The sequence below is a fragment of the Nymphalis io genome, chromosome 1, assembly GCF_905147045.1.
Source record: "Nymphalis io chromosome 1, ilAglIoxx1.1, whole genome shotgun sequence".
Classification (NCBI taxonomy): Eukaryota; Metazoa; Arthropoda; class Insecta; order Lepidoptera; family Nymphalidae; genus Nymphalis; species Nymphalis io.
The window spans coordinates 8,070,067-8,084,238 of NC_065888.1; the positions used below are offsets into that span (position 1 = coordinate 8,070,067).

General features: G+C 33.4%; 2 protein-coding genes across 5 annotated transcripts; both read right to left on the minus strand.

The window, feature by feature from the left end:
* Nucleotides 1-559: 559 nt before the first annotated feature.
* LOC126780105 (translocating chain-associated membrane protein 1) lies at nucleotides 560-3,717 on the minus strand. Its single transcript, XM_050504404.1, has 9 exons — nucleotides 3,583-3,717; nucleotides 3,331-3,486; nucleotides 3,059-3,247; nucleotides 2,825-2,978; nucleotides 2,448-2,625; nucleotides 2,245-2,360; nucleotides 1,595-1,740; nucleotides 1,179-1,293; nucleotides 560-1,095 (listed from the first exon to the last, which is right to left on the minus strand). The coding sequence occupies exons 2-9, from the start codon at nucleotides 3,463-3,465 to the stop codon at nucleotides 995-997; spliced, it is 1,134 nt and encodes a 377-aa protein (XP_050360361.1). The 5' UTR covers nucleotides 3,466-3,486; nucleotides 3,583-3,717; the 3' UTR covers nucleotides 560-994.
* A 3,259-nt stretch (nucleotides 3,718-6,976) lies between these two features.
* Nucleotides 6,977-14,004, minus strand: LOC126768453 (ATP-dependent 6-phosphofructokinase). 4 transcript variants are annotated; one of them, XM_050486534.1, is made up of 15 exons: nucleotides 13,886-14,004; nucleotides 13,455-13,767; nucleotides 13,162-13,366; nucleotides 12,774-12,928; nucleotides 11,784-11,892; nucleotides 11,130-11,318; nucleotides 10,797-10,940; nucleotides 10,556-10,690; nucleotides 9,858-10,021; nucleotides 9,062-9,203; nucleotides 8,793-8,975; nucleotides 8,629-8,698; nucleotides 8,061-8,285; nucleotides 7,746-7,947; nucleotides 6,977-7,565 (listed from the first exon to the last, which is right to left on the minus strand). In XM_050486534.1, the coding sequence occupies exons 2-15, from the start codon at nucleotides 13,736-13,738 to the stop codon at nucleotides 7,424-7,426; spliced, it is 2,349 nt and encodes a 782-aa protein (XP_050342491.1). In that variant the 5' UTR covers nucleotides 13,739-13,767; nucleotides 13,886-14,004; the 3' UTR covers nucleotides 6,977-7,423. The 4 variants fall into 4 exon arrangements, with proteins under 4 accessions (XP_050342491.1, XP_050342502.1, XP_050342513.1 ...); XM_050486545.1 differs by lacking the exon at nucleotides 11,784-11,892 and adding an exon at nucleotides 12,144-12,252; XM_050486556.1 differs by lacking the exon at nucleotides 11,784-11,892 and adding an exon at nucleotides 12,365-12,473 and having other exon boundaries at nucleotides 13,455-13,772; nucleotides 13,886-13,992.
* Nucleotides 14,005-14,172: the final 168 nt, after the last annotated feature.

Sequence of the window (14,172 nt, forward strand, 5' to 3'; positions counted from 1 at the left end):
GATTTTATAGCAATAGTCCTTGCGTTCAAAAATCAAATACCACTTTATTGTTACCAAATTTTATTCAGAAATCAAAGTAACATCAAGCTTTTAAAAATTGACATTCCTCGTGGAAATTTTTTAATAATTTATGAGCACAATTTTATTTTAAGAAGAATAATTACATAAACGTCTAATTCAGTTACGAGTATAACAACAATCATGGATTCACTCTCACAGTTTAAAATTAATTCATTTCCAAATTCACTGCATGCATTAGGTCCTGAATTATCGTTGATTAAATATATAAACATTATATATTAAAATTGTTAAGTATAGTAGACGAAAAAAGCACCGAAATATCATTGTGAAGTGCAATAGAAAATTTCTATTGTCATAGAAAAATAGATATGGTCAAGATATCGTATTATAAAGTCTATAAAAATAAAATATAAAGTATATAAAAACAACATATTGGAATTCAAGATAAAAAATATTAATAAAAATGCACGAAATCATAACATGGAATTTTAGTTTTTTTTATGTGTACAAACACAGTACTGTAAAATTCTTATCAATATATTCATATAAACAACATTTTAACCTATATTTTAAGTTTTTTTTTTTTTACATTTTAAAGAGATATTTTTACAACCCTGTTTCCACTACACATAATGACAATAGTGCGCTTCATAGTCTAATGACGGTTTCAATTACCTCGACACCATTACATTCATACAACTGTTACTATAGGGTGGTAAAATAAATTGTCATGAACTCACACATGCATTTAAAAAAGTCATATACCAATCTCAGACAAAAATTTCATTAGACGTTTTTAAGGATGTCTTATCCTAAGTATTGTTATTATAGACATATATTATAATACACATTTCCCTTTGTGCATAGACATTTAAGGAAGTTAAACTAAAAATATATGGGGGAGAATATGTGTATTTTATGTCGGAAGGGGACAACCTATGTTATTCCAAGTTGACGGGTAGGATGTGCGCATTTACTTAGTCTTTACAGTAGCAGCTTGCCGCTGTCGGAGAGTCTTATTTGTGTTTTGATCAACCTCTGGCAGGTCTGACTCTTCATTATGGATTTTTTTTACTGTAAATATATAAATATTAGTCACATTACAATTATTTATTAGCTTTTATCAAGGAGATGTCTTTGAAGGGAAGAAAACAAACCTTTTTCTTTTTTAGGTTTTTCCTTTTTCTCCTTCTTTGGCCGGGCCTGAGCAAGCTGACGAGCTTCCTGGCGTTGCTTAATAGCTTCAGAAATGAAGTTGAACATCAAGTAAACCTGTAACAATATTATATATAATGTAAAACTTATAATTTAATATGTTTATCAGAATCAAATTTTTTAATTTGTTGTTTTATAAAATTTTCAAATGTAATAAATACAGTTTTAAAAACTTTAACAATAAAAACCTATTAAGTCAAACCAACAAACATAGTGCACACATAAATTCAAAAACAAAATCTTTGTTACAATATTTTTATATGGTTTGAAAAGAACAGATCCAAGTTTAAATTATTTATGATTAAAAATAATTTACGTTCATAAGAATATTCTAAATAATGATATTTTTAATATTTACCTGGAATGAGACCAGAACTGATAGAGCACCAATACGTAACAATAATGGTGCCGCACCAGCCACTCCAAAGTAGAATGTCAACACTCCAAGAACCAGAGAGCAAAGACGAACAACCACAAACACAATGCCGTTTAATAACCCCATGACTGAAAAAAAGAGTAATATTGTTTTTATATTTAATTTGCTTCTACCATGCACATATTAGTAATTATATTTCAATAGCTCCTATACTAAAATATTTTCAAATTTTTAGTTAAACAAGATCTTACTAAAGCTATATTAATGCACATCTAATTGTTATATAATTTGCTACTACAATATGATTGATGTATACCAATAAATTATGGTTAAGCTTAGATAAGATGTCAAAAAAAAAGATTATTAAGTTGATAAATGTTGTACAGATAAATCACTTTGGAGACATTTTTGTGTTAGCAGTAGTGTGATACAAACTGTGATTAAAACCAGATTAAACCAGTATAGTATGGGCTAGCTACCACATGCCTGGTACTTTCGCGAGCTTAGCAAGCACCATTAGAAGTGTCATGCCATTTTGTTTTTCTGCTGATGGTAAACTACTACAAAGGCAAAAACATCTCCAAGCTGTTTTGGATATACGTAATATTAAAATTACATAATCTTTAACTTACTTTTGTCTAGATAGTCTTCTTTTTCACCTCGGAGGATGTTGTTGAGACGATAGGTATGGCTAACAAATTCAGATAGAGAATGCAAGACAACCAAGCAAACACCGACCCTCTGGAATCTGAAATGAGACAGAATATTTTCGTAAATATTTAAATTTTACTACATGGAAAAAAGAAATATTTTACTAAATGAAAAGATCACTCACTGGAAACAATATGCCATAGCTAAAAATGCAAATGCAACAATAGCGTGTCTAATTCGGCCTGACCATTCATCCTTCTTGATACGCAGGAAGTACAACTCTGGGATTGTATGGATCCAGTATGATGCTTGAACTATCCACCATAACTTCAATAGGAAGCTCATTGGATGGTTTGGGTAACCTGCAATTTTTTGAATAATGTATTTTCATTCATTCATTTTTAAATTATCTTCTGATGACATAAAATAAAATTTTGATTTGAAGTTCATCTCAGGAGACATTACTATTTGCAAATATTTAACATACATAAAAATTAATTGAAAGCATTATTCATAAAATTATAATACATTCAAAAATAAGTTTGCAATTTTTTTTCTTACCATCCCACAGAAGTGAAATATTGAAGATAAATCCTTCCCGAAGAATAGCATCTCCACCCCAAACCAAAGTCATAAGTTGAAATAGAATAAGTTGACCTGATTCATTGAGAGCAGACAGTCTTGACTTAGACAAATGAAATTTCTTTGATATTTTCTGGAAACAATATGTTACATTTATGAGTTAATAAAAACTTAAATAATTTTATCAAATAATAATTCTTTAAAATTACTTACATCTAAGAAGTACTCCTGGAGTATGGCGTGCATAACGATGCAAACCAAGGAGTAAAAGAATATAGCACAAGCATCTTTCCAACCACTTTCATATAAGAAAGGCTCTCCTCTCGGTATTTCGCGTGACGGTTCTACACCAGTAACATTATGATGTAGGCTGATAAATAAACTTGCAACTGGGCTTGTCGACTGCAAAGTAATAGAAAAAATTATATATATCAAGGAGTTTCGCCAACGACAAGGTAATTACGTGGCATTCACTTAGAACATACCTGCACCATTAATCCCACCAAAAACACCATCACTATACATGAAACAATATCGGCATGGTTTTGAATCACGAAGTCGTGACTGAAAAATGGGGGGTTCTTGTTAGATTTTCTTCCAATTGCAGGTTTTACACCCATCTTCCCGGTTTTAACCTAAAACTAAAAATAATGATTGTATAACATATACTTTATTGATCACCACAATAGTTTATTAAGTACTTGTTCGAATATTTATAAAATATTGTACTAATTTACCAGAACTTTAAATTCAAACGGAGCCAACAAATATAAAGACTATCAGGAATCTGACAGTATTTCGACTGACGTGACACTTTCACTTGCTACGCGGTCAAACGTCAACATATAAGAAAATAAGATTCTTGTTTGTTGATAGTTGTGTTGGCACTGAAGAAGTCAAGTTAATTCCGAAAAAATAAATACGGTTCTTCTTTTTGTCGATATAAACACAGCATAAAAAAATTAAAACTACATAATTATTTTCGAAGTCATACTTTCTTAAACTTCTTACTATTCATTAATCAAATTTATAATTAAATGTAATAATTGCTTTGTTGAACCGGAAGATCTATGTCTATTGATCGTAATTTGAGATTAACATTATTAAATATAAATATTTCCTTAGTCGAAACTTACAGTAATGTACGGTACAGGTCACACGGGTAAAGTTTTATTTTATAGATCTTTATAATCACTATTGAAATAAATATATATAGTATATTAGAATGTACATTACACATAGCACTAATTTATTCTGTATAAAGTAAAATATATCTAGTTTAATATAAATAAAGAACATATTCTTTATTAAAAAAATTAAAATATTAAAGTGATTACAATCGTTGTTGCCATATTTTTTTTTATTGTTTTTCTTGAAGCGATTATTAATTATATAAATAATTTAATGCTTACTACTACGCTTTATACATTAAGCTAAATTAAAGTATATCTGTAGAACAGGATACATTTTAGTAAAGCATCAAATTGACCACGACAAAACAATGCTGTTATTATTGATACGTTGATCGGTCAATAGGAGATCTCTTAGTGTACGCTACTCACATCTGGGGCGAGGCCCTGGACAAATACGATGAAGCGTTAGCCGTTTCACTTGACGTGTGCAAGGCTTTTCACCGGGTCTGGCATGCTGGCCTTCTGAGCAAGCTTCCTAGCTACGGAATACCTGTTGACCTTTGCAACTGGACATCAGATTTCCTGAAAGGACGATCATTTCGAGTTGTGGTAGATGGCTTCTCGTCTGATCTAATGGCGATTAATGCCGATGTTCCTCAGGGATTAATTCTCTCCGCTGCACTCTTCCTGCTGCATATAAACGATCTGCTGAAACCCGGTATCTTTGGGTACGCAGACGACAGAACTGTAACGTTAAGATACATATCTGGTGCCCGAGCTAATGCAACAGAAACTCTTGAGCACAGGGAGGCCTTGGTAGAATGCATCAATTTGACATTGGAAGAGGTATCGGATTGGGGTGACGATAACCAAGTCAAATTTAATCCTACCAAGACTCAAGCGTGTTTGTTCATCGCCAAGAAGAGTCCATTCTCCCTGACTCCGACTTTCCGGACGTTCTAGGAGTTACCTTAACATCCAAACTCAACTTTGGGCAATGCATTGAATCCAAAGCTGTAACTGCTGGCAAAAAACTTGGTATCCTCAATAAGGTCAAACAGTACTACACACCGGAACAGTTTCTGACCTTATATTAAGCTCAAGTCAGATCGTGCATGGAGTACTGCAGGCATTTCAGCATATATACATACATACATATATATACATACATACCAGCATTACTGGTGGTAGGGCTTTGTGCAAGCTCGTCTGGGTAGGTACCACCCACTCATCAGATATTCTACCGCAAAACAGCAATACTTGATATTGTTGTGTTCCGGTTTGAAGGGTGAGTGATCCAGTGTAATTACAGGCACAAGGGACATAAAATCTTAGTTCCCAAGGTTGGTGGCGCATTGGCTATAAGCGATGGTTGACATTTCTTACAATACCAATGTCTAAGAGCGTTTGGTGACCACTTACCATCAGGTGGCCCATATGCTCGTCCACCTTCCTATTCTATAAAAAAAAAAAAAATTATGGGACAGCTCTGCTAAGTACCAGCTTTTAGCTTTGGATTTAGTGGATCGTCGTGCTAGAAGGTTCATTGGCGACCAGACACTGTCTGTCGGTTTTCTACAGATTATATTTCGGAGTGTGCCCAGTTTTTTAGCCAACTATTTAATTTGGGACCTCCGTCATATTCTGTGGTAAAAATGTACGAGGCATCGTAAAGATCGGCACCATCAGTTGACATATCTAAGACACGTACGAAACGATTTGCTTCCTCGTTTCTGATACGCACCGCTAAGATCTGGAATACCCTCCCGACCTCCGTTTTTCCCACCACCTACAATAGGAGTACCTTCAAGTCTAGAGTGAATAGGCAACTTCTAGGCAAGCGCGCTCGATCTTAGACTGTATAATCACTTTCCATCAGGTGTGATAACAGTCAAGCGCTAGCTTAAATATTAAAAAAAAATACATCTTACTAACTTTCTTCAGTCTTCAGGCAACCATAATTCACATATGATGTGATAATGATGATTATGTCCTGACCGATTTCGTTCACGGCGGCCAATCTCGAGGTAGACTAGCCAACTGCGCAGGTCATATTATAGAGCACAAGCGGATGCACAACTTCCAACTACCAGATTCCGGGCTGCTGTACTGAGAATTTTTCGAAAGAAAAACCCAATAACTTTTGATCGACCCGATCGGGACTTGGACCAAGAGATCTGCAGCTTTATATCTAGTCACTAGAGTCTAGACCAACTGTACTCAACCTGCGGCCCGGCGAGCTTTTGTGGTGTGCTCACCTGATGTTATTTTATTTTCAACTATTAATTTAAATGTCAAAGGTTTTTGTTATAACCTAAATAATTTTAATTAAACAATTGCTTGTGACCATGGATACTGCAGTATTTTAAACGTCAAGAAATGATAAAAAAATGGTAAAATATATCCGATAGTTCCGTTATTTAATTCAAATCATTATCTGAATATTTTATGTTTGCGGCCTGCGACACCTTGAACTAACATGTGTTTGTGGCCCCTTTAAAGAAAAGGTTGAGTTTGGCTGGTCTAGACCAACAAGGCAAAAAAAGGAGTAATGCGACTGTACTTTCTGATTTAAGTCTGAGTAAATTATTTACGAAAGTTATTTAGAATAATTTGTTTGCAAGAGAAAGTAAATTAAGACGGTATTAAATAAATAAATGAATAAATAGCAAAAATTAGTTTAATAAAAATTGTAAAACATGTCAACACTGATTTCAATATGAACTTGATTGATTACAGGATTAAAAATAATACAACTGGGGCAGTATATAATGTAAATAAATAATATATGGTCTATCGTATGGATAGTAATAATAATAAATAACTACAAGTTTTAAAGTAGTTAAAGTAGCAATAACTATTTTAATATTAAAAAGAATAGTTATTATTATTGCAATTGTCGTAAAAATAGTATTTATTTACGGAATAATCTATAAGTAAAATATACAAAAAACAAGTTCTTCATTGATTTAATGGATTATTACTTATATTTATTATTACCGTAATAAAATACTATGAGTCTAGAATAATTGTGGTCATAACATTCCAATTAAATAAATTTGTTTAACTAAATAAATTAGAAATAGTCAAATTTCTTTAAGTCATTTTTGTCAAAAAGTAATAACTATACTTTCACTTAATTTAAATATATCTCAAGTCTGATAAATCTCTAAAAATCAGTATAATCTCAAAATATGAAAATATATAAAATCAGTTTGCACAGCCCCATTAAAATAACATAACTTACGAGTTTTAATTATATACTAATAATAAATACATTTTATTCACTACTCAATAAAAATAATTTAGAGAACTACTTTTTCAGAATACTAATATAATGTATTTATGAATACTTCATCTTAAAAAGTTCACTAATATTCTAGCAGCTTTTACATTTAAGCATGGCAACATTAAAATATAGTAATCACGCAACAAGTTAAGGGAATTAAATAACATGTTCCGAGTCCATCTCTCCTTGTTCCACTGTCATGTACATGCCCTCTTCTTCATATGTGGAATCGTGCTTGGCTAGAATACGCAGAAGAGGACGAAGTTTCATCCACCATTGCTGCTTGGGTATTCTTTGGCTGAAATATTTTTATAAATAGCAAATTTAACGAGATTAGTTACCGTTCACTTCAATCTATATTAGATTTTTAATATTATTTTTTTATTTTTTGGCCTGCATTTAAGGGCAATTTTGTAAATCTAATGACTATTTTTCGAAATAAGTTTAATTAACTACTTTGTATGTTTTGTTTACTCACGCAAAGTTAGTTTGAGATTTTAGTTCTTCAAGTGGTGTGAATTTGTATTGTCTCTTGACGACGCCAAGAAGACAGGCGGAATCCGGACCATTTGCTGAGCCTTTTTGAATATTCTCGACGAGCCAGTGCAAGCACTTGGCGGCTGTTTTAGTTCCCATGTTCCGGTCGAATGGCGTTGGGGAGCCGCCTTGTTGCATATGACCTTTAAAATTATAAAATTTTATTAAATATCTAAATCTAAACAATATATTTTACGAAGTTTAACAACATTGTAATTATTGATTTTTTTGTAATAAATATCATGAAATAACTTACCAAGAACATTCATTCTTGCTGTAAAGAGACCCTTGCCTTCTTCAGAATATAGACGATATATGAAATCTGTGTTGTAGTTGTCATTGGCTTTCTCATTACGAAGGATAAGTCCTCGCTGGATACCACCTGTCATTTTTGAAGCTATATGATATACATCCTGTTGTAAGTCCTTAATGGAGAATTTCTCTTCATAAATATAGGCAGCGTCAGCACCTCCGGCCAAACCTGTACATTTTGTGTATTTTAATCTTTTCCGTGCATAAGGGTCTTTTATGTATCTAAAGCAAATGAATAAATAAATCTCTGACTGCTTGCAAAACGTCATCTCCTCTTGAGGAAAAGATTTGGTACTGCTCACACTCACACTGATACAATGTGGGTTAGTATACACAAGAGAATTTTATCCGACACATTCGAACATTAACCAAGAGATGAATTATAAACATTAATCAATTATATGAAAACTCAGTGGAGAGTGAGCCAGTGTTTTAACACGCAATCTTCGATTACGATTCACATGTTTTAGGCACTAGGTCAGACAAATTATTATAAATGTTAATATTTTCACCTGCCAAAGTTGCTAGATAACCGCAATATCCACCCATAGTCTCAACAACGAACACGCGACGCTTAGTACCCTATAAACAAACAATTAAACAGAACAAAAGTTATATTTATATTAGATAAGTACTTTGTCTATGAAAAGAAAGCTATAGACGATTGTTTTCTCACCTGAGCCGACTGTCGGATGCGGTCACAGATCTCAGTGATTTCGTTAAGCGCGGTGTCCGCACCCAGGGAGAAGTCTGTCCCGGGTACATTGTTACTGATCGTAGCTGGAACTACTACTAGAGGAATGCAAAATTCTGGGAACTGGGCGCGTGATTCGTACAGTTCAAGCCCTGCTTGGTACGCCTAAAAGTAAATTACTCATATTAAATATAGATTAATTTCGTAATATCAGTGGACACAGTTAATAATCGAAAACAAAGAATTGGTACCTCAAATCCTCCAATGATAAGTAGTCCCTGGATGTTGAACTGTTTGATGCGTGCTGCGATTTCGCTCTTCTTATCCCCTGGGAGAGTTCGCTTGGTTCCTAAGAACGCACCGCCTTGACCCACCCAACCAGTCACGTCTGACCTATAATAATCAATTATAATTATTTATTATATTTATTCAAGCTCAAGAAGTTTATAGTTTGTAAGAATTGGATAAAATTATAAATTATAATTAGCATCAAAACGATTTTATCAACCTTCAAATGAAGATCCATCTACTAAATTGTAATGTACACATAAAAATAAAAAAAATAATAACGGATTTGAAATATCCTCAATGCCATAGTGTCCAAAAATATATTTAAAAAAAACTATATTAATTAATATATGCGAAGGTTAAATGAGAACCAAATAAGTAATGCACGAAGCATTATACTGTTTATTCAGAGTAAAGGAATAATCATTTTGCTCTTCACAAAAGGTCGAGGGGCCGAAGCAAGTTCAAACGAATTATTCAAGTCATAATGACAATGATGATAGGTCATTGTAACCGACGTTGCGATAGTAAAAACGAGACTAAAATAGACATAAAACATCGTCTTCGTCGAGGGAATTGATGTTCCCGCCCGGCGACTGGTCGATCGCACGTGCGTATAGCCCATCCAATACGGTCAACGTCCCGAGCTGAGGTATGCCACCGTCTCTCTTACTGGAGTTTCTCTTTGCTCGGCTGAGTATCGATACCTTCCAGTACCAGTAGGGCAGACGGTAAATAATTGGAATAAAAATACGAGACCAGTCCATCTTGACGATGTTCCCGCTGATGAACCCCTCGACGCCGTCGTGGATGCCGAGCACGGTGTCCCCGCGGTAGATGCAGTTCCGCACGAACGAGCGCACGGCCGCGTTCATGCCGCACGCCGGCGCGCCCACGTGCATCACGGCCAGCGTCAGCCCCTCCTGCGGGCACAGCGTCACTACTGAGTACTGACTCACTTGCCGAATCATCTCGGTAGAATCTACATTGTAATCTTATTAGATGCAAATTCAACTTCAATAAATATATTTCGTGAGAAACTATCGTCGATCCTCATCTTACAGATTTTCAGTCTAATTTAATTTGCATTTAGTGCCTGTTTTCTTATGCGTTTCTTTTTAGTTATATACTTACTGGTTTATCTATGAGCCGAGATACAACACATGGATCTCAACATAAGGTAGAGAATTCAAATCTAGGGAAAAGTCATAGATTTAGTATGCTGAATTTGTGTTTGCGATATACCTATATATGCTTGCCGGTGAAGAACGTCGCGCGGAAACCTTAATATGTCGGATGAAATTCTGCCATGTGTGACGTAAATAAAGTTGCGTGCGTGAAATTGTAGACTTCGCGATCTCCCCATGGGAGGTAGGTCTGTCACTATATTTGCTGATTTTTAACTGGTAAATACATATATTTAAAGTAAATACGTGTTATTCTAAAAATATACTCACTGCAGGTTTTCCAGATTCATCGAAAGCTTCCTTAGGAGGCTTAAGACGAGTTAACATCTTGTAAGTTTCTAAGTTTCTAGCAAAGCTGCGCCCGCGCAGTTGCACTGCGAGGTCCCAATTTTTGTCTGCCATAGCCTAAAACAGCATTTCATCAAGTAAATGTTTATTGTATCAAATAAACATATTGTTTTGTTTTATGTTTGTGCTTAGTATCAATTAATTATTAACGTCGTTTTCTTACTTGTGCGACCGCCTTAGTACGACGCACACACTCCATAAGCGGCAGTCGTACTGCCTGGTTTCCATCTAAAGTTACCACACACGACTCTGTTTCAGGTGTAGCTTCCATTAGAGCCATTACAGCTTCGGCCCCCATTCGACAGCCCTATGAAATTATACCTCGGGTATAAATAATGTTACTAAAACTTCTAAAGTTGAAGTAAAAAACAGTTTATAAAATCTACAATTACTAAATATTATGCAGTTGTAGGTCTCAATAAAACATTAATTGTAAGCCTTATTATATTCAAGTAATTTCAATTTTTAATTCAAACAACAAAAAATATTTTCTTACCAAAATTCTATCAAAAGCAGAAGGTGATCCTCCACGCTGCACATGACCAAGGACCGTGATACGGGTGTCCTGCTGAAGGTTTTCAACTACCACCTTCTTCACTAGCTCTGCAGTGATCGGCTTACCTTCACGGTCAATCGCCCCCTCCGCGACGATAATAATGTTCAAACGTTGACCAGACTTACGTTCCTGCCACAATATTAAAACGATTTAGTATAGCCTTCAAACCTATAAAAACACTTTTTCATATTTATGAAAATGCTCATGCTCATGCTGCAACATTAAATATATGAAGCTCATGCAATTAGTTAATTTCCACTTTTTAATAACTTACCATAGATTTAGTAAATACCAATTTTATTAATACAATTTTTGTTGAGAACAGATCATATAAATAAATAAGAAGAAACAATAATATGCTTAACTAATGATGAGAAATAAATAAGAAAGAAAAGACAGAGATCACAAGTAACTAACTAAAATATCAATACATTTGGCATATGTGCATAAATTTTTGAACCAACAAAAGCCTGTTTAAAGCGAGTAAATATTAATTGCTTGATTACTGCATGACGTATCATTGAATTTGCTGACGTGAGATTTATTTTAAAAATGTCATATTGTTATCATTGCCACTCTATCCAGTCAGCATACCTGTTGCAAACGTTTGCATAGTTTTTCAACCCAATTATTGGGAACAGGGTCTTCAGGAATGAAAACTTGGTCAGCTTCACTTGCCAGAGCGGCCACTAATGCCAGATAACTGCAACAAGCAGCACCCAAACGCAATGGACCATGGAAATGACACCAAAATTTTGTAATTTAATTTAATTTTTACATAAACAAATGAGTTCTCTACCTATCAAAAAGATAGATAGATATTAAAATGCCAATTCAACTTTCAAGAAAATGAAGGTATGTTATTAATTGCCAAATTATATTGCCAATTAAAAATGAAATAGAAGGTATAAAGTGATCCTGCTCTCCCATATGCAAATAGAATGAAATTCTTGCCTCTTTTATTTTTTCACACAATTTTTTATCCCAATTCAGAGGCGCTGGCTCTTCACAAATAAAATTATAGGTAGCTTCCGTACAGAGTGCCGTGAATACTGCAAGAAAACTAATGAAATGTTTAAATTAAATGTTAAAGAAATAGCACTAATTGTGAACAGAGGAAAGGTAAATCAAACAGGGCATGTAAAGGCAAAATATATGAGTTTAATAGAGCTTGCCTGTTCTAACTTATCACAAAGCTTATCTTTCCAATCAACTGATGGTGGGGCCTCTGGGATAAACACATAATCTGCTTCAGATGACAAGGCTGTGACCACAGCAAGATATCTATACCAACAAACTATTAATTATCAATATATATTTTGACAACATAATTATTGATGAATTGGCTTTTTTTAACCCATTATTAATGTTATTTATAATTATTAATAGACAGACTTATAAATGTTGTTTAGCAGATGATTAGTTTAAACAATACTGTGACTTCATCTTTCGAATGTCAAATCAATGACAGAAAGAAACAAATCAGTGTTCAACTAAACAATTTTAATAAGTAAGGCCATAAATCAGTATCATTTGCTTATATTTGTGAGAAATCTCTTATCATTGAGGATTTTTATTTCTTACCCACAATGTCTGCCCATGACTTCCATAATAAATGTTCTTTGATGAGAATATGCAGTACTGACAATTGCATCTATAGCTTCAATAATACGATGCAATGCTGAATCTGTACCAATTGTCATGTCTGTCCCACAGAAATCATTATCGATTGAACCGACCTGGTAAATCATAATTACAAGATAAAATATAATATTTATGAATTACATAAAATAAAAAGATAAAGTAAATAATAAATAATACATTAAATAAAGTACATTGATTAAATTAAAATAATATTTTTTTTTACATCCATTTTCTTATTTGATTTATGATTGATTATTGAAATGTATCATTAAAATTGTAATAGGAAAAGAAAAAGTTATTAAACTAATTCATTTAAAAAAAAAATTACCATTCCCGCAATATGTAAGTACTTATATTTTTCTCTTTGATCTTTAGTGATTCGATTATTTTGTAGCAATTCATCAAGCAAGCTGGACCACTCTTGTCGGAAAAGATTGGCCCCAGTAAGTGAACCATCACCTCCAATTACTACCAAATTAGTAATACCTCTTGTAACTAAGTTGTAAGCAGCAGTAAGACGTCCCTCCCGTTTTCTGCAATGTTGTTAGGTTTTTTGTACTTATTGTTTTCATTTGTTTTTTATATTTAAATCAGAAACTAGTTAATTAATAAATTACTAACATGAAATCCATACATCTAGCAGATCCAATGATGGTGCCACCTTTATGAATAATTGAGCTAACTGACGACCAATTAGCTTCTTCAATGTTGTCTCCACCGTCAACCATACCCTGATAACCCTCACGAATAAAATATACTTTACATCCTAAATAGATGCCCATTCGCACAACAGAACGTACAGCAGCATTCATTCCCTGTGAATCGCCACCGCTTGTAAAAACTGCAAGACCCTTCCCTTTATGAGAGCCTCGCTCAATAAATCTCTGAGTGGATGATCCATCCATTTTTCTTGATATTTAGATCACCAAAACACCTAAACTTAAACATAAGAAATAGTATTTAAGACAAGTTATATAATAATTGACTTATAAATTAATTTAAAAAATCCATTTTAATTTTTAAATAAAGTTAATGTATAAATTATAACTCACTTTATAAGTAATATTTAAATTTTCTAACAAATTCTTGTTAATCTTTATGTTTGAATGCCGCAGAAGGTGAACTTTATCAAGGTGACCTTTAGTTTAAATCTGTTTGACAACTGACAGGAAAGCTAAACATTCAAGTACTTTAGAACGGAAATGGTAGTGAACAGCCAGATTTTGTTTGACGCTTTATCATCTTTAAAGTCATCTTAGATAATATAGCTAGCCTAGATGTTTTTTTTTATTGAAATGTAGAATTTTCTGTTTTGAAATTAAATTGTTATTTAATTTCA